This window comes from Pogona vitticeps, chromosome 2, assembly GCF_051106095.1.
Source record: "Pogona vitticeps strain Pit_001003342236 chromosome 2, PviZW2.1, whole genome shotgun sequence".
Lineage (NCBI taxonomy): Eukaryota > Metazoa > Chordata > Lepidosauria > Squamata > Agamidae > Pogona > Pogona vitticeps.
In genome coordinates, this window is record NC_135784.1 from 20,868,260 (window position 1) to 20,893,624 (window position 25,365).

The 25,365-nt window shown below is 42.9% G+C and overlaps 1 protein-coding gene and 1 long non-coding RNA gene across 2 annotated transcripts; one reads left to right on the plus strand and one right to left on the minus strand.

The window, feature by feature from the left end:
• Positions 1 to 1,479: 1,479 nt before the first annotated feature.
• On the minus strand, positions 1,480 to 24,997 carry LOC110069832 (uncharacterized). Its single transcript, XM_078388303.1, has 5 exons — positions 24,818 to 24,997; positions 21,293 to 22,431; positions 18,746 to 18,857; positions 17,304 to 17,972; positions 1,480 to 3,117 (listed from the first exon to the last, which is right to left on the minus strand). Exons 2-5 carry the CDS (start codon positions 22,178 to 22,180, stop codon positions 2,087 to 2,089), a joined length of 2,700 nt encoding a protein of 899 aa, XP_078244429.1. The 5' UTR covers positions 22,181 to 22,431; positions 24,818 to 24,997; the 3' UTR covers positions 1,480 to 2,086.
• Positions 6,839 to 18,874, plus strand: LOC144587493 (uncharacterized). The gene is made up of 3 exons (XR_013542648.1): positions 6,839 to 8,526; positions 9,261 to 9,329; positions 16,023 to 18,874. It is a non-coding gene; the product is annotated as an uncharacterized LOC144587493 (long non-coding RNA).
• Positions 24,998 to 25,365: the final 368 nt, after the last annotated feature.

Consider the following 25,365-nt stretch of genomic DNA (forward strand, 5'->3'; position numbering starts at 1 on the left):
ACCACGTGAAGCTCAGAGACATCCAGTGATGCTCTCTGAAGTCCCCATAAAACACTCTTAATGATTATGCCACTCTGGGCTTCAGCTTTTTAAGCGAATCACCTGTTTGTTTTTTAAGAAACCGAACAATTCTTCATGATATGTTGGTGTGGGAGATCAACACACCTTACACTCTTAGTGGTGTGGTAGTTAAACTGCAGTACTGCAGTTGACATTCTGCTCATCTCCCAAGTTCGATTTCAAAGGACTCAGGTAGCCGAATCAGGGTTGACTCAGCCTTTCATCCTTCTGAAAATCCTCAACTTACTCTGGGGGAACGCAATATTTAGCCTGCACAATACAATTGTAAATCACCCAGAAAATGCTTTAAGTGCTATGGGGCGGCATATAAGCAGCACACTTTGCTTTGGCTTTTCTTTAGTTTACTTGTGAAATTGAATCCTGATATTTAAGCCTTTGGTTGAAACCCTTCTCCGTGATCAACAACTTTCCTTCAGACTCTTGTCTCCCACCATACAGTATTTTTTGAAGGAAAAATAGGCAATAATACTGGTTGCTTAGCTGGAATGCTACTGGAGCATCTGCGTATAAACCCAGCCTATGTCTGGTGTAATTTCTTGATAGATTTTCTCATTATCTGATTCTGTTCCTGTTAATCTCCCCTCAATACACTTTGCTATTCAAAGGAAGCGCATCCACATGCTCCTCTAACCATCAAAGGCCCAGCAGGTGGGTATGCGGGATTGGGCCTTCTGGGTGGTAGATTGGAAGCTATCAAACACCTAATAGATCTGGATGGCTCCACCTCTTGGTTCCTTTAGGTATAAGATGAAAACACCACCATTCCAATATGCTTTAAGGTGGGATTCTGGTTCCAGTCATATGACCAGGTGGATCTCCATTACCTCTTTTGTTTTCGAAAGGGTGAGAAATCTCCACATTCTGAATTGGCTACATAAATATATCTCCTAGTGAAATTAAAGTGCTCTATGATTTGTTACTACCTTGACAGAGATCGTTTTGGTAAGCAGCTTATTTTTAAGAAAAATTGCACCAAAGCAACTGAAAAAAGGTTGCTGGAGTCTGTATCCCTTTATTCGGATCAGAGCATTTGCACAGTTGAAAATTATGGACGTATGTGAAGTATAGGTATAATGAAAACTAATTAAAATGGTAAGATTATTAGAATATTTTTGACCAGAAGGGGGCTCCTTCAAATAGCATTATCTTATCGGCTACGGAAGTAGCCTGCTTCTGGTCAGAAATAGTGTAATGATCTTTAGTAGCTGGGGTAGGGGTGGGCTGGGGACAAAATGAAATCTTTCTTCCCACAAAAAAAAAAAAATCATGTTCAAAAAGAGTGTCCAGGTTCATTGTTGAGAAATTTGTTTGCTTTCGGTTATTTGCTGAAAGCTCAGGTTGATCATAGGAGCCACGAGGTCTCTTCATGGCTGACCATCTGATAAAAGTACACCTGTGTGAAGGACACAAATAGTCATTTATTTATTACCAAAAAAGTACACACAGGATTGCATGAAAAACCATTTCTCTCAGCATCCATAGCTGCAATTTCAATTCAATATCCCAAATTCCGTGCCATGTGTTACTTTCGGCCTCTCATCTCCTTCACTATGACCAGATCTTTACAAACGGTTGTCGTGGATTTTTCGGGCTGTTTGGCTGTGTTCTGGAGGTTTTTCTTCCTAACATTTTGCCAGTCTCTGTGGCCGGCATCTTCAGCCCGAAAAACCTACAACCACCATCGGATCCCGGTTGTGAAAGCCTTCGAGAATATAGATCTTTAGCAACTTTGTTAGGCCCGTCATGGATTTTCTCGGCCAGCGACAGAGGCATCCTTGGATCATTCTCATTGCAGTTTCTCTCCTCATTGGGTTTTAAATTTCATGCATGATAAACAAGAGATCAGTTACAAACCTTTTCCGTTATTTTACTCCCTCTTAGACAGGGTCCGAATTATGTTCTTAGAAAGATCGGGTTTAGTTGCTGCATCAAACACACTTTACGAGGGTTTATTTTCTTTTTCTGCATGGGATGTTCCCTCTCCCAACCCCACCAACCCGATTTTTTACGTTTTTAAGGCCTCCCCCTCTTTATGGGTTCTTTTATGGACCACCAGGTGAGCACTGCACGTAAAGCACCTCCCACAGGCGAGGCACACGTACGGCTTTTCTCCTGTGTGGATTCTCTGGTGTTGCATGAGGTGGGCGCTCTGGCTGAAGCTTTTCCCGCAGGTGCCACACTTGTACGGCTTCTCGCCGGTGTGGGTTCTTTCATGCTTCACCACGTCCGAACTGGTGGTGAAGCTTTTACCACAGAGTGAACACTTATAGGGCTTCTCCCCTGTGTGGATCCTTTTGTGTTTGACAAGGTCTGAACTAGAGCGGAAGCTTTTGCCACAGGCCGGGCATTTGCACGGCTTTTCTCCCGTGTGGGTCCTTTCGTGTTGGGTCAGGATCATGCTCTGACTGAAGCTTTTGCCACAGTAGGAGCATTCGTAAGGTCTCTCCCCTGTGTGGCTCCGCTGATGTTTGACAAGGCCAGAGTTCGAAGCGAAGCTTTCCCCACAAGTCAGACACATATAGGGCTTCTCGCCCGTGTGAGTCCTCTCATGCTGAATCAGGTTCGAGCTCCGCTTAAAACTTTTCTCACAGAGGGAACAATTATATGGTTTTTCTTCCGTGTGAGTTTTCTTATGGTTGACAAAGTTTGAACTGGTTGTGAACCTTTTACCACAGTCTGGACACTGGTACGGCCTCTCTCCGGTGTGGGTCCTTTGGTGGGTCATGAGATGGGCATTGGAACAGAAGCTTTTCCCACACAGGAAACATTTGTAAGGCTTCTCGGCCGTGTGGAATCTTTCATGTACGATAAGGTATGACCGCTGATTGAACCGCTTCTCACACACAGAGCACTGATATGGTTTCTCCCCTGTGTGAATTCTCTCGTGCTTAACCAGATCTGAGCTCTGGTGAAAGCTCCTCCCACAATCAGAGCATTTATAGGGCTTCTCTCCCGAGTGGTTCCTTTTCTGGTGGCTAATGAGGCTAGAGATGCTGGAGAGACTCTTCCCACAGTCGGAACAGATATATGAGGTCCCTTCTAATGAACTGCCTTCTTCTAAGCCCGGGATGAGCGTCGGTGGATCGTCTGGTGTCTCCTGAATCTCACAGATCCCTTCCACTTCCTGGAATCCGGAAATGTCTTCATCTGTTTCCAGTAAAGATCCACATGGTTCCACATCACCGGGGCTTTTCAGCTGGGTGACCTCCTCAATTTCACTCATTTGACCTGAATTTGTTTTGAAAAACACAAAAACAGAGAAAGGTGGGAGGGGTATGAAACAAAATATGAACCAATGTCTATTCTGCTATGAGGAGCCTGGGGTCTTCCAGATGTGTTATTATTATTATAAGTCCCATAAACCCTAGCCAAAAATGGCCGCTGGTTATAATGCAGAGATGGGCAGCTGTGATGAGGCCAACAGCCAATTTTCTAACCCCAAATCCTTCAGGGGCTGCATGAACCACCCAAAATGTGAGGGCCAGAACTTCACTTTTGTTAAAAAAAAAACCTTTTAAAAAGTTCACTCTTAAATAGGTATTTTTGGTGTTAAGTACGGTGTGCTGCTCCAGATTTTGGAAGGCCTGGAATCACAGCCCAGAAACCCAAACCAGCACAACTATACCCCTCCTGAGAAGGGCTTTCAAGAGATTTTCCTCCACCCTTGGCTGCTCCAGTTGATTTGTCATTTTGAAAAAAGGAAGGAAAGGGAAAGGAAGGCTTGAAAAGTTTGCATAATGTCTTGCAGCTCCTTGATGAGGTGCTGGGATAATAGGTCTTCGTTGTGAGCATGGTCAACTGCCCGACAACCCCACCAGCAGCTCACAATCTGGAGGCCCCGAATGCTGTTTACCTAGTTTGTGCATAAACATGGCAGGAGGTCTGGCATTTGGGACTCAGACCCATATGTGTTGCTTCACCTGTGGGCTTTCGACCCAGCCTCCCCCTTATCCTCAGTTTCCTCAGCAAGTGACTGCCGTTTTGTGACTAGGCAGGCCCTTGATGGGAGTCAATTTGTGGGGACACCCAATACAGATTTCCCAGTTTTTAAAAATGTGGCCTTAAAAAAAAACGGACAGAGAAACTCCTTGTCTACTCAGACGAATGACAGCTCCTGGGGATCTTAAAGCGAAACATTTGAACAGTTTATTACCTGATCCTCTTAAAGGAAGATGCCAAAGACGGAAGCCAGGGATTTCTGTGTAGGAAGCATGTACTGCGGGATCGCTGACCTATTGCCGCTCCTGTTGATGGAGAAATGAATAACTAGCACCACAAATATTTTCAAACCATCCATTGGTCACATTCCCACAGCAATTTCCAAAAAGACAAATGAATAAAGAATAATAATCAGTATCATCATAAATAAAAAGAGCCGCACTGGTTCATGCAAAAGCCCTTTCTGTACCTTCACTGCTTATTCACCATCAAATTGCACAGAGCAATATAAAATAAGTCAGTAGGATTAAAAAGTCTAAGCTAAGAATGCTAGTGGGAAAGGAATATCTTGGAAGAGAGCACACTTGACTTCATGGAAGGTTTCTAAGCAGAGACTGGGTGGCTATCTGCCGAAGATGCTTTGGCTGGGGATTTCCTGTTTTGTCTAACAATATGGCTTGGATCCAGGCTATCCGACGGATTACAATTCCCCCTACAACCCTCCTCAGGTCTCAAGATCTCCCTGGAAGGCCCCTTCTCTTGTTCCTATCACTTACACTGACTGGGGGACCTGAGAGGGGGCCTTCTTGGTGGCTGCCCCCACCTTACAAAACATCCCATGAGGCTACGCCGATCCTTCTCTGCCAATGACAACCAAAAATCTTTATTTTCAGACACATTTGCAGTATCTAATGCTGACACAGATGCCCTACAGTGGCTACTTGTATATCCTTTATCCTAACAACAATCTTAGAACTGCAAATAACAACTCTGCCCCCAGCAAGCGATCACCGTGTTTCATAGCTTTTCAATGATTTCAGTATTTTTTTAAATTCCCTGTTTGTTTTAACGTTCCGTAAGTGGCCTTGAATCCCTTTGGAAAAGGCAGCGTAATTTTTTCTCTTACTTTCTTTTCGTCTTAGAACCACAGAGCTGGAAGGGATCCTATGGACCATCAGAAGTCCAGCCCCTTCTCAAGGAGACCCAGTAGGGGGAATCGAACTCCCAGCCTCTGGCTCCACGGCCAGGGACCTCAACCGCTGAGCTAATCCAGCAGTTCTTATATAAAAAGCTAATAATAAAATAATATAATATATAGCACGCTCTATTATAGAAAACAAATACATCAATAAATATATATGGAAAAGCTCAAGAAATTTTATTAGAAGTCCTTCATCCAGTGCTGAACAGATAATAAAGTCGGTGCTTTGGGGAATGTCCTGGGAAGAATTTTCCAAGTCACTACCGAGAGAGGCATTTCCCCCAGTCAGCTTGTGTCATTAGGGCATCAAACAATTTAAAAAAGCAACTGATTTCAACCACAGCTTCCAAAATATCTCAGTACGTTTGCTGCTGTTATTTGCCACTGTGTTGTTTTTGACTCACTGCAACTCTTAAGTCCCATCCTTAGCAGCCCACCAGGGACAAGGAATTTTGGAACCGTCATCCATCGAAGTAAAGTTTCAAAATTCAGAGTATTATGATTAGAACAGTTTTTTTAAAAGGGGGTAATTAGCCAAATGCCACCTGGGGAATACAAATCTAACGTCGGATCTCCACAGTCCAGATCCCAAACTGAAGGCTGATTTGCAAAGACTGGACATTCATTGAGACCCGAAAAGAAAAGGTTGACCGTATCTCACATCCTCGTCCTCTCCATCAACAATGTTTATTATACCAATGGTTGCCACATATTTTACTAATATGCTTTTCCGCATATAATTAAGTTAGGATCCAACTTCTTTAGTTCCAAAAGAAGGAAACTGAGAAGACTCCTGAAGAAAACGTTCATGTGGGCCAAACCCAACTTTCAAAGTCTTTTTGTTTGTTTGTTTCTGGTTTTTTTTTCTGCCTCTGTCCTCAGTAGGCCTCATCCCTATGCCTTGTGTAGGTCCATTTGGAGACACCAACAGGAGGGGAGTCTAGGGGTGTGGATGCTGGGACAAGGGGCCCAGCTGGAGGGTACCCAAGGACTGCTGGTCCTTGCTCCTCCAAGACCCCCCGGACAGGAGAGTGGGTCAGCTTTGCTCCCGGGGGGGGGGCTTAGCAGAGAAGCAACCATTTTCCCTCCCACCCGGACCTTTTAGGGCAGAGCCACCTGCCAGCACAGTCAACATTCTGCACAGCAGGAAAACAGACTGGCTCTATGACACCGGCTGTGCCCCCCCCATGACAAAATGGCCTCAAGACCCCTGTAGGCAAGGGTGGATTCAGAATTTCTTTTCTTTCCAAAAAAACTGCCTTGGCTAATGAGGTCAGGCGCCTGATGCTGCACAGCTGTGTGAACAGGGCATCAGCCATCGTTATCCTCCAGTGGGGTCATTACAATTTTCACTTGTTAATAGAATTGTTTTTGTTTCTTTAGGTTTGGTCCAAACAATTATTCAAAATCTATTTGCGAAGGCTTTCACAGCCGGGATCTAATGGTTGTTCTGGGTTTTTCGGGTTCTTTGGCCGTGTTCGGAAGGTTGTTCTTCCTGACGTTTCGCCAATCTCTGTGGCCGGCATCTTCAGAGGACAGCAACCTGTAGTTGGCTTGGGAGGAAACAGTCAGGCAGACCCGGAGACTGGAAACACTCCGAAGCAAAAGAGCGCACTCCCAAGCCAACTACACCAGAGTACAGGTTGCTGTCCTCTGAAGATGCCGGCCACAGTGACTGGCGAAACGTCAGGAAGAACAACCTTCAGAACACGGCCAAAGAGCCCGAAAAACCCAGAACAACCAATTATTCAAAATCCTTGAAAGTAACCACAAATGATTGGAGCAATTAAGTATCCTTTGCAGGAAAAAAGAGGCTTTTTTTTTCCTATGGGGTGCCTCTGTTCTTTTGATAGTATGACCAGTGGGGCATTAAAAGACAAAAAGCTGAGAATCTGTGTTCTGTGGTACCCTTTAAAAGAAACGGATAAAGGTAACCAGAATAGGGTTTGCAACAATTTGGAGGAAGGAAAAAGAAAAGCAGGAATATTTAGCAAGCATTATTCCAAGATTCCTTTCAATGACTCAAGAGTTCAACAAGCAATCCAGAAGAGGAAAAAATGCTCCCAAACTACATTTATTGGATGGCAGTGCAAAGCACCCACTTGATTTCCCTTGAATTAAAACAGTTGGCAGGAAAATACCTCTTCTTTTAAAAAGAAGAATGGGAAAGGGACAGGGCAATTCCTAACTTTTCATCTAGCTTCTGCAGCTGTGCCTTTAGCATGCAGATAATTTCATCATAACTGTAAGTTTCATCTGCTTGTCCCTCCTTGTCACACCACTGCATGTTTTTTACTGGTGCGTTCTTAAGCTGCTACTGAAGGCCAAGCTAGACTTTATTTCGTCCAATCATTTGACAACCCCCGAGGGACAACAATTTGCAGAAAGGGAACGGTCTCCCCTTTTCTTCCTGAATCCTTGTTGAATGAGAAATACCTGGACTAATAAAATAAAATAAAAGGCTGCCAACTTTTCAAACAGCTTATCTTCCTATGCTTTTAGAAAGCTGCCTGCTTTGCAGACGTCAAGAAAGAGATGGCACTTCTTACCTTCCTGTCTTAAAGGCTTTACATCTGCTGATTCTGCATAATCAAGCTACTGTTTAAAGCACAGGAAGAATTTGCCCCTTTTATTTCTGGTCAGTTGGCAACCCTAAAAAGAAACAGACACCCAAATCACTGCAAAATTCCAACAAACAGGAAAGAAAAATCATGTGTTCGCCCCCACTTTCTTCCCTGATCTAAAGGGATCTCAATTATTTAAAATTTAGATCCTTCCTCCACGGATCCTTTTCGCCACCCCTTCCCTCTCCCCCTTCCGTTCCTTTTGTTTCTCCACGAAAACGAGCGAGCAAAGCCAGCAAACAAAAAAACAAAACAAAAAAAAGGAAAAGCAAAATTAAGAAATAAATGCATTCACCTATAGCTCCCTCTCTCATGCAACTCACCTCCAACTGAAAGATCCAGCCAAAAAAAAATTAAACAAACCACGCTTCTTATCTGGAAAGGCACACGATTTGCAAATTTTCTCCCAAACCACAGGTTCGCTCCTGCAATTGAAAAGACAAGGACTCCCCGGGAAGTGTGGGGGGGGGAGGAGAGGAAGTGGGGAACAAAACCGGAAGTGGGCGCTGCTTTTTATAGTTCCCCCCCCTTCAAGTTTCCTGATACAATGTTTGCATCCATGTTTTTGTGAACGGGAGCGCTTGTTTAAGTGTGTTTTGTGTTAGGCTGATTCTTGGAAAATGATTAAAAAAAAAATAACCACAACAGCGTGCAACTCAATCAATTAATCAACAGCAGGAGGTGATAACAGATTGACATGCATTAGAAAAAAATCTTTTCAAAATATCTTAATATGTCCTTTAATTTATTGAATTTTAATTGGATTTTAACTGTTGTAAGACGCCCAGAGACCTTTGGGTAGAGTGGGCGGCATATAAGATTAAATAAATAAATAAAATAATAAAATAACACTAATTTTTAAGGACCAGGAAAACAGCATTCTTTTACATTGATAAAGGAACATTATTCTTGTTTCTTGTGTCACTTTTGAACTACATGGTCGAAATGTGGTTTCATAGCAGAGCAAGTTGCCCTATATAGTTTCTGTTTTCTAGTGCCATAATTTTGGCATTTAGCAGCGGTTTTCTGCTATGTGAGACCTCAGCATTCACTAAGGGCTAAGCTATACGTCCTAATAATCCTGTTTTTGTGTTGGGTTTACCTACCATGCTTGAAATCAGTTTTAATTTTAATATATCTAGTTACACGACCTACAGGTAAGCAAGCATTTTTTGGGTTGGATCCTGGCATGTTTTTTTTAAGCACCCACAAGGGGGTTGTTTATTTTAAATCAACTCTGATCACAATTTTTTCACATCATTTTGGCATGTCTTATTACCTGTGTTGGAGTAAATTGTCTCTGTACAGTATTGTATTCCAGGATCTGTCATGAATAACAATGGTAGATTAACATAAATGTTAACTATACTGAGAAGACTGGCCTTTTACAGTTGCTAATGACATTTTCTTTATAGGTTTTGTAGGCAGCTACAATGATGTGTCAATTTCCCCAGACAATAGATGACTACAACAGCAACATGGCAGTGAGTTCAGACTCTCTGGTTTACACATTTTTTTAGGTGGCTCTGTTAAGGAGGAATAGATATCTAGGAGATTCAATAAAGTACAATTACTGTAGTGTTCATTTTTGGTAGAGCCCCAAAAAGCCTCAGGTTATACTAAGTCCATTGAGATGGGTGTCTAGCATGTGTATATATTTTATCTCAGCCATCTCTCTCTCTGGATTCTTGTTCATTTTATCATAGCCTTCTCTCTCTAAATTCTTGTCCTGTAGTTTCTTCCCCCAGAATGGTCACTTTTAGATCATGTGTAGAATGTCCTTATAAATTAAAATGATGTGAAACAGGTTTCTGTATGTTGCCATTCCTGATCTCTGATTTATGGTAGATCACTCTTAGACTTCTTGTTGACAAACTCCTCACCCCCCCCATTAAAGAAGTGTGGCCATCTAGTGGTGTTGCCAAGAGCTGCCCCTTCCCTTCTTAGCTGTCATCTCAGGACCGCCATGATCTCCTCCACTGTCAGCCATGTCACACCCAGTGTTGTACAACTTTGTGCTACTGGGTCCACTGATCCTTAACCCAACTGATGCTTTCTCCCAAGCATAAGGATTGCTGGGAGGCTTACATACCACCTTTACAGTATTATTATTATTATTATTATTATTATTATTATTATTATTATTATTATTATTATTATTATTATTATTATTATTATTATTATTATTATTATTATTATTATTATTATTATTATTATTATTATTATTATTATTATTATTATTATTTACAATATTTTTTAGCCGCACCATTGCCAGCATAATCCCTGGCAGTACACCTATGCATGTGAAGAAGGGGGCTTTCCCCCCACCCCCAGTCTGAAACATCACACTATTTAGCTGGCATCAGCACCCACATCTCTTAGCAGAAGCCATGCAGCAGCCAGTAGGTTTCATGCCAGGAGTGGTGTGCCAGTCCCTTCTTTTGGAGGCACCCTGGGACTGTGCAGCTTACCCAAGGCCACACAAGGTCTCAGCCATTGGTGCTGTGCTTGGCAGTCTTTCCCCACGCAGAAATATTTCCTACCAGTGTCATGCCACCTACATTTGAAATTGTGCTGTATCACTAGGACTGGGTAAAAACAGAAGAAACCACACCGCTAGCATCCAAGCCAATAACAACTTACTTACCAATGCTGGTTGGAGATCCCGAATCATTGAGGCTTTCAGTGTCTGATGACGACAAACCAGACCAAGAAAATAGACATTGGCAACAGTCTGAAATCGGTGTGCTGCAACCTATGGAACACAAAACAAAAAACACCACCCTCCCCCTTTAGATAAGGGATGATGCTCCAGGGCAGCCACCAGTGGAAAGGGATACATACTGTATTTTTTCATGTATAAGGCCTTTTATAATCCAAAATTAAGAAATCCAAGTGGGACTTAGCAAGTGCAGGGGGAAAGGGATTAAAGCGCTGCAGGATCGCTTTGATGCCTGCTTTCCCCTCCACTTGTTTTTGTTCTCTCCTCAGCTTATTTCCGTGTATAAGATGACCCTCAATTTTTAGTCTAAAGATTTTAGACAAAAGTATAGTCTTATACATGGAAAAATACAGTAGTTATAACATCCCCTGCTCCTAAAGCTCTTCCTCCACCACAGCAAGGTCCTGTACAGTTTCCTCTGGGTTGTCCTGGATGCCTACAAAGAGAAAACATGCAAGCCTGGTTTCTCCACAAATTGGAAAACACTACTATGTAACACTCCTATGTGCCTGACCTGCCAGCATCAAGCAACTGGGAGATGCAAGGATGGGCACAGGAGTTCACCCATGCACCGATTAAGCAGCAAGGCCAGCTTCCGAGTGAGCGTGCCTACCCGGTCTGCTGACCAAGTGTGGGGCTTCCCGGCTCTCGGAGAGACATAGTGCCTTGACACCGGGGTCACCCCAAAATATTCTGTTCAGCATGCCAAAGAAAGGACATTACATTCCACCCCGTTCTTTGTCTTGCCATTGTGCTGCACAGCCTGCTTGTGCTTTCCCCCACCTCGAGTTCTTTAATAATAATCTTCGAATTGCAGAGCTGGAAGGGATGTGATAGATCATGGAGTCTTGCCCCAGTCAAGGAGAATCAGTGGGGGAATCAAACTCCCAATCTCTGGCTCCGAAGCCAGAGACCTAAACCACTGAGCTATCTGGCACTCTGCAATGCTCCTCTTGAACATTCACTTTCTCATCCTCTCAGTTATCAGCTCAAAGTCCTCCAGATTACAATGGATCACTCTTCAGCTTCTCTTGGACATACTCCTCACCTGCTAATTAAAGAAGGGTGGCCATCTGGTACTGTCAAGAGCTCCCCCTTTCCTACTTTGCCATCATCTTGAGACCATCATGATCTCCTCCACTATCAGTCATCTCACAGAAGCGTTGCTGGGAAGTATCATAACACTTTTTCTTCCTTTCAGAAACACCACACAATTAATTTAGCTGACCTCAGCACTCACATCTCTTAGTATAAACCATGCAGCAAACAGCTGGTTTTCCTGTCACGGTTTTCTAGGAAGAAAGGAGTCATTTACCATTACTTTCCTCTGGGGCCACTCTGGGACAGTGCAGCTTGCCCAAGGCTACACAGGCTGGCTCTTCTGTGATGCACAGCCAGGAACTGAATTCTCAACTTCTTGCTTAGAATGAGGTACCTAACCTTCAGCTATCCTGCCAGCAGAATAAAAATTAGGCATTCCAGCAATATAAGCACTGTGTCGGTACAAGAAACAAGCCACTTGGCCACATCCACTTGCGTTCCAAGTTTTGCCCTAGGAAAGCTATGAGTCTCTGCCACCCCAGTTGTATGTTTGCCACAGGCTCATAATGAAGGGAAGAGGGGAAAACAAGAGTAAAGGGTACTTCCAAAAAAAAAAAAAAATCAGATTCTGAAGGAGAAACCGCAGTTTCAGCAGACCAGGTAGGCACGCTCGCTTGGAAGTCAGCCTTGCTGCTTAATCGGTGCAGTTTCAGGCTGTAAGAAAAATCTAAAACCCTACATGTCTTTTGTTTGAATGCCCATTTATAGACATTCCTTTAACAAAAAATGGTGTTTCTCTAGATTTAAATGCAAGAGTATGTGATCACTTTATCCATTAGTTAAACTGGCTTTGTGCTCAGCCTTGCTTCTAGGTCTAGATCTTCAACACTGGCCTCCTTTCTAGAAAAACTAGAAATTGTTGGCTAGCTAGGTTAGGGTAATGCTCACAGAGGGATCCATGTTTTTGTGAACACTCCATTGCTTGATCTTTTCCACATAGCAAATGGGGAGGCCTGCCTTTGAAGACTGTCACAGATGATTAATGGGGTGGGGTGGCACCTATCCACAGATACTTTGTGTGAATTCTGTATTAAATGTAGCCCTCATTAGCCATGATCAGGACATTAAAAAAACAGAAAGAAAAATTAAGGAAAATACATAACTGGCAGCAATAGAGAAGAGTAGGTTCCTAGATTAAATCAAACCTGAATTATCTCTGGAGGCGAAATGTTGAAACTGAGGCTGTCCTACTTTGAGCACATCATGAGAAGGCAGGATTCTCTGGGAAAGACAATAATGCAGGGAAAGGTGGAAGGCAGCAGGAGAAGAGGAAGACCAAATAAGAGACGGACATACTCCCTAAAGGAAACCAGAGGCTTGAGTTCACAAGAGCTGAGCAAGGCAGTTGAAGACAGGACATAGGACTCCCATGAATTGGAGGAGACTTGATGGTATATAAACAATAGCAGGCTCTTTACCTTGAAAATTAGTTGGCTTTCTCACTACAAAATCTCTACTGTGGGGCCTCAACACCACTCATTTCAGACCCAAGAAAGTACTCAAAGAACTTAGAAAGCACATCTCATTATAAATATAAATTTATTAATATTTATACATGTATATTATCATTAAAAACCAAACATTTATCAACCATCGTCCCTGCTCACAATTTGGAACAACAAGAAAGAAGGACAAAGTATTTCCTTTACAGAACCTGGAAATCATACTCAAAACTTTAAAAAATCAATAAAAGAGTTACCCAAATTTCCCTCAAGTTCCCAGACTCTCTTATTATTATTATTACCAGGATTCAAATAGTGTGATGCTGCTAGACTCAACATCCCATCAACCCAGCTGAGCTGAACAAACAGTGACAATGGGAGTTGTAATCCAATGGCATTTAGAGGCCCATATATCCCCCCCTCCCGGGTCTGTGTTTAAGCCCTAAACTATCTGAATAAGTTTGGCCTTTCGTGGTATTTGCTGTGCTTTCAGTTCCATTTTTATTGGCTTCTTTTTTTTAATTTTTTTAAGTTCATTTTTTAGTGTCAACTAGAAGATCCCTTCTCATTGTAACTTTGAGATATAATAACATATGTTAGAATTAGCAAATATACAAATGTTTTCTTATGTATAGCAAACTGTGGTGTCTCCCAGTGAACGATGGGGGGGGGAATCATCCTCCAGCAATCTGAACCATAAAACCCCAGTATCATAAAACAGTAGAAGTTTATTTCGTGATCTCCTGAAGGAAATAATCTATCGCTTAGAGAAGAAAACCAGAGGCCCAAAGAAATGTTTTCCTTTTGGATATTTTATTTATTTATTTATTTTATACCCCGCCCATCTGGCTTATAAAACCACTCTAGGCGGATATATCCTGGGAAAGACACTGCCATAGAAATACCAATTTAATGTAGCTTTTATGGCCCTTTGCATATATTTTCTATAGATTTACGGTACTCCTGCGTCCTTGCAGTTTTGGAAGAGGTAGCCGTGTTAGTCTGTGCAAGCATAGCAGGCAAAATCCAAAGAAACAAAACGAAGACATTTTTTTTTTAAAGACCAAAAAATGTGGCACCTTAAAGACTAACTATTATATTTTAATGTGAGCTTTCGTGGACACGTCCATTTCATCGGACATAGCCTTGTTTTCCTTCCTTCTTTGCTCTCCTTCCACGGATTGCTGCGTTGATAGTCTCTGTTAGCTAGCATCATAAACACTTTCCTGACATAAAACTTCACTTCATGCCTCTTGGCTGATTGTAAAAAGAAAAGTCTCCACAATAACAGCACAAGAGAAGCAGGACAGGCACACAAGACTGGGAGAACAGACAGTAATACTGTACATGAAATGCAAGAGGCAGTATCCTCAAATCAGTTCTAGCAGCTCCTTCCTCAGCAGGAACAGGTCTTTTGTAAAGTCAACGACTCCTAACTTCCCATTCAAGGTCATGAACTCCCTCTCACAAGATACTTTGCATTTAAACAAGGGTAGCCCACAGTAATATACTAATGATGGGAGGGATAGGAACCCACTCCCCATACCTTAAGGGTTCTCTGGATTACACTTACACTCAGACAGGACAGGAAGTCCAAAGAGGGGTGGCAAATATCATAATCACCTCAGCGAATCAAAATATTGCAGTGCTTTAACGCTGTGAGATATGCCCTCATTATAAACTGGGAGTGGTGCCCAGTTGCTTCCCCTCTTTTGGGGGGTCCAATTAACACAAGAGGAGGGTTACGCCATGTTGGGGGCCAAATGCAATTCTCCAGCATCTCCAGGATTCCCTAGCCCTATGAAACTCTTGCCAAAATAACTGATGTTTCATACGACTATATATTTATATATATGGGCTCAAAAAGAATCTTTGTGCTGTCTATAATTTATTTATTTATTTATTAAAATAGTTTTAAGCCACCTTTCTCCTACAAAGGGCCCAAGCCAGCTTACATCATTAAAAAAAATTCAAAGCTAAAACCAGTAAGTGTACAAATAGTAAAAAAGAATTAATCAAGGACCATATTAAATGCCTTTTTCTCAGAATTCTTGTTTTTTTTCCAGTGAATCCTGTCTTCTTATGAGGTGCCCAACATAGGACAACCTCTATTTCAAAAAAATTTCCCCTCCAGAGAGAGAGTTCAGACTTGATTTGATCTAGGACCCAGTTGTTTGTTTATTATTTATGTAAAATATTTTACCCTGCCTTTCTCCTTACAAGGACCCAAGGTGGCTTACATCATTTAAAAAGACAGTATTTAAAAGCTAAAAACAGTATAGAAATATTTAAAAAGAATGAAATCAGTATAATGTTACAAATGGTAAATAAAATCCCTACTAAAAACACATTTAACAGCAACAGAGCAAAAGTCCAATTTGAAAAAAAAACCCTTCTCAAATGGCCAGATGTTATTCTGCAATGTTCTGAGCTCTCTTCAGCTCCCCTAGAAGACATAAGGGGGCATTTTCAATCTAAAAAAAAATCATAATGAAAAGTAGCCAGGGGGAGTTGTAGAAGCAGTGTGGACCTCCGAGCACCGCAATGGGTGTGTGGGGGTTTTCTGGACCTCTGGTGATTGCCATCCTGCACATTAAGCAAAAAACAAAATGGTGCTCCTAATTGCAGTAGCCCTTAGTGAGTTCCAGTAAGGGAAGAAAGGATGAGCAGCTGGCCCTGGAGGTTACCAGGATTACCGGCGCCTCAGGAAGTGCCCACCAATGTCAACCACTGGTCCCCCACCCTGGATTATGTGTGGAGAAATTTCATGCAGCCAAAAAATTGGAGGCCCATCTTTACTACGGAAGCCCAATGTGTGCAAATATTCTTCCCACTTCTTCCTCCGGCATAACAGTTGGGCAAGAAACACAGCTCAAAAATATAACTTTTTCTTCTCTTCTCCTTTCCTACAGATCCCAGAATCCTCAAGTTAGCTTAGCAATGGATCAGTGCGTTGTGGGAGCAGTTGTCCAAAAAATGTAATGGCTTCAGGTTCTGCGCCACACCTTGCTCTCCTGGAGAACCATAGTCTGAACTGAGGCCAGAAGTAAGTTTTCTTTAAAAAGTTATCTTTTTTTCTCGACGAGAACATCCCAAACTGTCCAGTTAAGTAGTGCAGGGATTCTAGGTACAGTCTTCCAGAAAAAAAATATTTTATTTCCAAAGACTTGGAGACACAACCTGACAGCCAATGTGCTGGAAAGTCTCTCTCCTCCACTGCCTCGTAATGGCTGAAATCCTGTTGCTTAAGCTAGTGAGTTGCAGTAGAGCAGGCCCATCAAATCACCAGGATTTGCTGAATCAACTCTTCCTCAACTTTCATGGGTTCGCATAGGCTTACTCTAGTTGTGACTTACTTTAGCATAATTAAGTTGCAATGAGGGTAGCAGATCCATTTGAATCAATGAAGGAGTTGACTCACCAAATCCCCATTGATTCAATGGGCCTACTCTAGTGCAACTTGGTACACTACGCAACAGGATTCCAGCTGTTCTTCTCTCAACTCAACTCTTGCTTTGTGCTATAGAAGTCTCTAGAGAACTCCTTAGAGGTCAGTGGGGAAGATATACTACTTGTATGACAAAAGGAGATTGGTCTCTTTAGCACTGGAGTTTCCATCAAATCTTTATACACAAGACTTATAACTATGTACATAGCTGGTTAATTACGTGAAATTCAGCCTCCACAAAGCAGCTGGTGGGCTTCCCTTTCCTTTAGGCTTCCTGGCCCAACCCTCGCCCCCTCCAAATCCTCCATTTTCTATACCCATAGGTATTCTGACCCTCTGTAATGCAACCCTCGGCTCCCCTATGAGCCAGCATAGTCTTTCTCTTCACTGTGACTCAGCTGTGCTCTTCTGCACTGAAGCGCAGCCTGTCTTCCTCGTGCAATCAGAATGCATTCCATGACATCACATCAGCTCCAGCCAATAGCAAGGAAGCATGGGCTCATTTTGCAAAAGGATAAAAACCCTTATGAGTTGGTGTTTGCCCCACTTGGCAAGCCCTAGATTTGAAAGGCTGGCAACGATGATGGCGGGAGACTTCGGTGAACAAAGTAGAAGCTGATTGTACAGAGATAAAGAAAGCCAAGACTGACACTTTCCCCTAAGATCTCCATTTGCTACAAATTCTCTCTCATGTGGATTTTTTTGTGTTTTGTGAGAGCAGGTCTCTCCCTGAAGCTTCTTTCACAGACCAAACATTTGTACGGTTTCTCTCCCGTGTGGATTCTCAGGTGTGCCATAAGCAGCGCTGTCCGAGTGAAGCTTTTCCCGCAGACCGAGCACGTGTACGGTTTCTCTCCTGTGTGGACCCTCCGATGCACAATGAGGTTGGAATGCTGGCTGAACCCTTTCCCACAATCGGAGCAAGTGTACGGTTTTTCTCCCGTGTGGGACCTCACGTGGTCAGTGAGCGCTGAGCTCCGGTGGAAGCTCTTCCCACACTCTAAACACTTGTAAGGTTTCTCTCCCAGGTGGATTTTTTCATGTTGGTGCAGGCCGGAACTCCAGATGAAACTTTTGCTGCAGTAAGAACACGAATAGGCTTTCTCGCCCGTGTGGATCCTTTGGTGACCGAGCAGGCAGGACCCTTGCGTGAAACTTTTCCCGCAATCCAAGCACTTGTACGGTTTCTCTCCCGTGTGGATTCTCAAGTGTCTGTTAAGGTGGGAAATCTGGTGGAACCTTTTCCCACACTCGGAGCACTTGTGAGGTTTCAAGCCAGAAGGGGGCGTCTTGTCACTTTCTGCCATGTCTGGCCGGGTACCCAAGTTTGCCATGCCGTTCTCCGGGGATTCCTCCTTCTTTGAACTTTCTGGATGCATAGCTGCTCCCTTCTCCTGCATCGGCACAGGATCTGCTAAGATACAATGAAAACACCTATTTGAACAGGATAACAGCAGAATTTCTCCTGAATCCTGGTAGAATTAGAGCTTGGCAAGAGGGACGGGATTTTCATAAGTCACTTAGAACCTCCCAGTTAGGCTTGAGGAACTGGAAAAGAAAAAAGAATGCAGCAAAAGAGGTCCTTCTGCCATTATTATCTGCCTCACTTCCTTAAGCTGGCTGGATACCTCTGTGGTTTAAGGATCTGGATGCAGAGCAAGAGGATGGGAGTAGAGATGGGGATATTTGTATTCGTAAATGAAGACAGTATGAATATACCCACCCCAGTTGCAACTAATGTGGGTCCCACCCTCGGAACCAGCCTGTCCACTCATGTGCCACCGCGCCACCAGCGTCCCGCTCTTCCCACCAATCGTGGAAGTAGCTCCGCCGTCTCTCTGCTCGGCTGGCCACTTTTTTTTAAAATGAAGAAGAACTTGTTACCAAGATTTAATGTGATTTTTCCTTAAAGAAATGTAACTCTACTATTACATTCTGTCCATTGTATCTTTGATATTGCATTTCCAGCCTTGCCCTTTCATTTGTTTGAACCGTCAGTCCTCATTTTATATTGTATATATTTTAACTGTATTCTTTAATTTAAAGTTAATAACACAGGAGGCGGAAGGTAGGCTATGAATCCACTAAATAAACAAATAGACGAGACCACCTCTCCCCTCCTGGCCTTCTTTGGAAATGCAGACAAACTCCTGCTATGCCAGTAATAAAGGCCTTGTGGCAACATACCCACGGAAGAAGCATCACTCTGCCCCTTCTGCTTGTCCTGTTGGCAGCTACCCGGCGCCGTTCCTTTTGCTTTGGAGGAATACAGGCCCACCTCAGCCAAGAGCCCAGACACCTGAAACAACAACAAAAGCATCATCAGAACCCGATGAGAGCACAGTTCAGGCTTTGCGTGGGGGAAGTGCTCAGCTTTGGCTGTCTTCTCCAGGCATCCCTTCCCCCTTTTAATTTGAACCTCAGGTGTACCATCCAAAATAGATCAATGTGTATCGTCAAGACATTTCTAACTTATAATGACCCCTTTCAGGGATTTCCGGGTGGAGAAGAGTCAGTAGTGGTTTCTTCTTACCCTCTTCTCAGGGGGAGCCTTGGGACTGTGCCGCTTTAGGCACAGCAGAGAATCGAACTCCCGGATATACAGTTGTGCCTCGCTTAACGATTACCTCATTAAATAATGAATGCGCTTGATGAGGTTTTTGCGATCACTTTTGTGATCGCAAAACGATGTTTTAATGGGCAAAATTTGCTTCCCGATGATTGGTTCCATGCTTCAGGAAAAGATTATTCGCATTACAATGATCAAAACAGCTAATCATTGGGTTTCAAAATGGCCGGCCACTGTGTAAAATGGCTCCCCGCTGTGCTTTAGGACGGATTTTTTGCTGCACAGGTATCGGAAAATGGCCGCCCTATGGAGGATCTTCGCTGGACGCTGAGGTATTTAGCCCATTGGAACACATTGAGCAGTTTTCAATGCGTTTCAATGGGCTTTTTTATTTCGCTTGACGAGGATTTCGCTCTACAGCAATTTCGCTGGAATGGATTATCCTCATCTAGCGAGGCACCACTGTATATCTGAACCACTAAGGTATCCAGCCATCAGCAGCCTGGAAAGTTCATGCTTTGCGTCGGGAAAGAGCTGGGTGGGGGTCAGGATTTCGGCTCCTCGAACAGTGGTTCCTAACCTTGGGTTCTCAGATGTTTTTAAGACTACAATTCCCTGAAAATCCAAGGCCAGCACAGCTTGTGATGAAGCTTCTGGGAGTTTTTAAGTCCAAGTTTTAATCCAAGAACATGTAGAGATTCAAGGTTGGGAGTTGCTGTCCTTGAATCCCACCTTTGAAGGAAGCTGAACTTGTAAATTTCCCAGAACCCCTCAGCCAATATGACCACTGGGGGAATCTGGGGCATGATAGGCCCCAAATGTAATCTGTCCTACCATTCCTCAGCTCCCTTCCTTCCGGCACCCTCTTATCCACTTCACCCTGCATCAGGGCTATTGCTCTGTCTGTTCCTTCTTTTCCCCCAACCCCTAGGCAGGCTGGCCCACCAATACATGCTATAGAAGATGTTGCCCTGAGAGGATGAGTGTTTCAGGGTCAAGTTACACATTATTACACCTGGAAAGGGTCATTGTTTTTCCTTCTCTCTAAAAAGCTTGTCCCTAATTAGGTTGGTGCTGACTGGATAGCTCAATGGTTTAGGTCTCTGGCTGTGGAGCCGATGGTTGGGAGTTCGATTCCCCCCTGTGCCTCCAGGGAGAAGAGCCAGCCTGGGTGGCCTTGGGCAAGCTGCACAGTCCCAGGGCTCCCCCTAGAGGAAGGGAAGGGCAAACCACTTCTATGTATTCTCTACCTGGAAACCCTTGAAAAGGGTCAGAATTGTCTTGATTGCATACATTTTAATTCAGCTGGTACATCTCTAAGGCTCGAAATGAAAGAGGGGAAGGGATGCTTGGGGAATACGGCCAGGGGCGAATGATTCTCTCTCTCCCATCTCACTTCCACTTCACGGATCTTGCTCAAACTTGCTACCTTGAGTACAGCTTAAGTCTTGGTGGCAAACGTTAGCTCTCATTGCATTTAGAGCCTCGTTCATCAGCACTGATTTGGTGCCAAATCTTATACGAATTCCTTTGGATTCCCATAGGATTCTGTCTTTGAATGAGAACAAAATTGCAGCTCACTAGAGGAAAGGTAGGATATCAGTGGAAGTAGCAAGGCAAAATAAAATAGGTACCCAGGGCAACTTCATTTCAAGGGAGAAAGCTTAATTTCTCCTCCTCCTCCTCCCAAAAATATCTTGTGTCAGTGAGTTCCACAAGATAACTGAATTCTGTGGAAAAGTGTTCTCAGGGATGGGAAACATTTATTGGTTGTTCTGGGTTTTTCGGGCTCTTTGGCCGAGTTCTGAAGGTTGTTCTTCTTAACGTTTCGCCAGTCTCTGTGGCTGGCATCTTCAGAGGACAGCAACCTGTGCTCTGTCGCCAGTCTCTGTGCCGGCCACAGAGACTGGTGAAACGTCAGGAAGAACAACCTTCAGAACACGGCCAAAGAGCCCGAAAAACCCAGAACAACCATTAGATCCCGGCCGTGAAAGCCTTCGCGAATATATAGGAAACATTTATTCTTTGGACAACAGCTCCAAAAAAACCCCTCAAATATTTCCCATACCTGAATTTCCTTCAGGGAAGGAGGGCAAAAAGTGAGCTAGAATTGGGCTGAATAGAGGAACTTTTGGGGGTGGGTGGGGGGAATCCCCAACCCTCACCACTTTCTCCATATGCTGTAAAGGCAACAAAGAGCCAACGCTCTCCTCTTGCGCTCCAGGAATCTCTGTGGCCTCACAGTCCACCCTCGGGGGCTCTTCCTGTCTCGTTAGGAAGTCCTCCGCCAGGGCGACCGCTTGGGTGCAAGTCTCCGGGCTGTGTTCCTTCACCCAGTTCTGGATCTCCGAGGGCAGGACGGCCATGAACTGCTCCAGGATAAGCAGCTCCAAGATCTGCTCCTTGGAGTGCCTTTCCGGCTTCAGCCACTGGTAGCAGAAGAACCAGAGCCGGCTACAAACTTCCCGGGGTCCCTCGGCCTCCAGGTAGCGAAAACCCCGGAAGTTCTGCCGGTGGGTCTCCGTGCCAACCGTCTCCTCCTCCTCCTCCTCGTACAGAATCATCTTCTGATCAAGCTTCTTACATTCGTCTTCGTCTCTGGTTAACAGCTTGTTGTCCACCCCTTGATTCTCTTTACAGAGACCCAGCAGGAGCTGGTTGGCTCGCTCTCTTCTTGGCCGGTGGCTGGCTTTAGCTGCTCCCTGAAAATGGGGTGGCAAAGTCTCACTGTGACCCCAGGGGGTTGTTTCTGTGACATGTGGGTCCCCCCATCGTGCACAGAAGGTCTGCTGTTCCTTGGGGAAATTTGGCCACTGGGATTCCCACGGCTGGGCTGGTCCTTCCTCTTCCTCTTTGATGTGTGTGGATGCCAGTTCGTTTTGAAATTCCTCAGTATCCCCATTTAGATTGGCAGGAAAACAATCTCTTTGGCTCTCTGATGCATCCTCTGCTTTGGGACTTCGCAGACCTCTCTCCGCTATTTGCCCTCCCGGCTCCAACGCAGCTTGCGCTTGGGGGGCCCGATCTCCCACCATCCCTTGCTTGGCGGCCATTTTCTGTAGGAATGGCCTCACACTTCCAGGTGTTACTCTCACTTTCCAGTTCTCTCACTTGCTTGCTCGCTCTCTCCTTGTTTTTCTCTTTTCTCACCAGAATAAATTTTCCACCAACTGCTTAATTTCTGGTTTCATTTGCTTTCTGGAGCAAGGTCCACCGGCAGCATCTTCATGTCCTTCTCAGAAAGAGCCACAGATGAAAATATTGTTATGCTGGGATTGGTCGGGTTCATGGGGGAACCGTTTTCCTGAAGGAAGGAAGAGATACAAATAGGAATGACAGTGCAAACATTGAATCTAAAAAAAAAACTTTATGTTAACTTGCTTTCTGAGCTTGAAAGTAACTAGTTGCAGGAAATGTAGTTACTTGCAATTAGTTACTTTTCTGATTCTGAAGGCAAGATGATCATCTCAGGCGTGCCCATTTAAAACTGAAATTAAGGGAGATTTAATTTCTTAAACTATAGTTGCTCCTTCAGAATCCAGTTTGCTGGACGTAGTATCAGTTCCTTTTGTTCAACTTTTACATAACAAGAAATATAACGAAGAAACATACATAATGTAACAAGAAATATAACAAAGTTACTTGTTAAAAACAAAAGTTTTTAAGTTGCTTGTTAAGTACATACTTTGTTTTATTACAGTACTTGTTAGATACACCTAACTAACTGAGCTGTTATTTGTTTAATGTAAGTAACACCTCAGTTAATTAGATGTAATGATTAACAACAGCTTAGTTTCAAGGGCATTATTTTGACAGGATTTAAGCACAGGAAGTATTATTTACCTTGCATTTACTAAGCTGTTTGATATGGAAAAGCAATAAACTGATCACACAAAATGCAATTCTCAAATAAGAGAAATCTATTCTAATCTGTTTCATGAAGTGGATTTATTCATAAAAGCTGACATTGGAATATAAAAGTGATTATTTCAGATGCTGCTTCGTTTTGTGTTTTGTTTTTAATTTTGCTTAGTTTTTTTTCTGGATAGGCATAATGCAATTAAACATTTCTGGGTGGGAAAAGTAATAACAAAAATGGCAACCTGATTCTCTAGATGTAATTAGAAATGCAACCTTTTCCTTTCAAAAAGTAATGGTCTAAGCTTTGATAATGTTGATTCTAGCCACTCCAGGTTTTGCAGTTCTGTCCTATTCAAACACATCTCTAGGTTCACTAAGGTCTAGAAACATGGAGAACTAGGTTCTTCTCAGAAATGAAAGCCAACAGTTGAGAATCTACCAGCAGCAAATCAATCTATACAATTCAGATTAAGATGGAAAATCAATATCTCAAGCATTTTAATTTCCCTCCAAACTTCTATTTTTTTTTTAGTACAAAAAGACTTTCCTTAATGCTTACTAAATTCCAGGATGTTTTCAATTTTTACCTTCAGAAGTCTCAGAGTGAGTTATTGAGACTGTTAAGTGCCAATTAATGAGAAAGGGGTGGACTGTCTTGGAAATTTGTAGTTATTCTCCTTTGTGAGTCTCTGTGCTTCTGCTGCGTAGCAATGGAATTTCACCAGAAATTCAAAGCTGCGCAACAGAGCCAGCCTGTATAGCCTTGGGCAAACTGCACAAATCCCAGAAGTGCCCCAAGAAGAAGGGAGGGGTAAACCACTTTTGAGTACTCTCTATCTAGAAAACTCTGGGAAGGGTTACTATACATCAGAATTGACTTGACAGCACAAAATTTATTGCATATAAATGCAATAAATAAATGCAATAAATAAATAAATGCAATAAATAAATGCAATAAATGCAATAAATGCAATAAATAAATAAATAAATAAATAAATAAATAAATAAATAAATGCAATAAATAAATAAATAAATAAATAAATAAATAAATAAATAAATAAATAAATAAATAAATAAATAAATAAAATAAAATAAAATAAAATAAAATAAAATAAAATAATTTATTATGCTACCCACAACATCCCAAAGCACAGTCAATCCTCTGTAAGGTGTTTTTGGTGTTTTTTCCCCCCTTTTGAGAACTCCACCACCCCACACACCTGCATACCTGGAGGTTAAGTCTCCCGATAATTACTTGCAATTAATCCTGCTTTACATACTTAAGCAACCATATATCCCAGCCTACACTTTGCAAATGCCTGATATATCTCCTGCAAGGCTGTATTTTCATCTTTGAGACTGACATGTTAGTTAATTCAAGTGATACATGAAATCAATGCAAATGAACCCAACTACAACCTTTCTCATCATGCACCAAGTACCATAACCAGCTTAGGAAGCCAGCTAGCTGGAGAGACTCCCATTTTACACCAAGGCGGTGAAGAAAGAGGTAACAAGCAACTAAAGCGATATAGGATTTTACAATCTTATTATTTCTCCCTTCTTTTTCTTTCTAGGAATAGTTGCGGTACAGATCGGTTTAGAAACAACATCTATTGCAACAAAAAGCCACGACCTCTTAAAAACTTTGTGTTACTGAGATGACTGTTCAGAATTTATTTCTTTTAAAACCCTGCCAATAGTGTAGTCTTGAATTTTCAATGCGGAATGCAAACAACAGGGAGGAAAAAAAAAATCTTACTCCAGCATTAGATCTGACACCTCTTTCCCAGAAAAATCTAACCCTTTAACAGCCCATATGAACTCACCCCCACATCAGATCTGTAGCAAAGACATGAAATTAAAGACGCCACAATGTAACTGCATAAGCTTAGCTAAGAGCTGGAGCAGGAAGGGACTTTGCAGTATTTACAGTCCCCCCCCTTTTCAAATTGCTGGGCTGCTCAGAGATTCAAAACTCTATGGTGTTAACTCTTCAGATCCATCCCTTTATTCAATGTTCTATGTATGACTCTGGATATGCCAGGAAGGAGGAGCAGATTCATTGTGACCGACATTGTCATTTATTTTACTGGAAATCTATGGATTTCTCTTCCCACTAGCTAAATCACCTTGGGCTCATGGCTAGTTTTTAACCTGATCTGCCTCAAAAGGTTGTTAGAGGATAACCATGAGAAAATGTGGGATAGGAACTCACTCACTCACTCACTCACTCACTCACTCACTCACTCAATCAATCAATCAATCAGCAAGCTAGATAACTAGCTAAACAGACAATCAGAATACACACATGGGCCAGAATGTTTTCAATGATGTAAGCCGCCTTTAACCTTTTTTGAAGAAAAATGGTAGGGTG

Bases quoted from the DNA above. Each gene is read 5' to 3' on its own strand.
- LOC110069832 (XM_078388303.1), bottom strand. From the start codon at position 22,180: ATGGCCGCCAAGCAAGGGATGGTGGGAGATCGGGCCCCCCAAGCGCAA. The intron at 17,973-18,745 runs GTATGTTGCCAC...ATTGTATCTTAG, and splicing joins GAGTGATGCTTCTTCCGTGG to CAGATCCTGTGCCGATGCAG. The intron at 3,118-17,303 runs GTGAAAGAAGCT...GTTCATTAGAAG, and splicing joins ACCGTACAAATGTTTGGTCT to GGACCTCATATATCTGTTCC.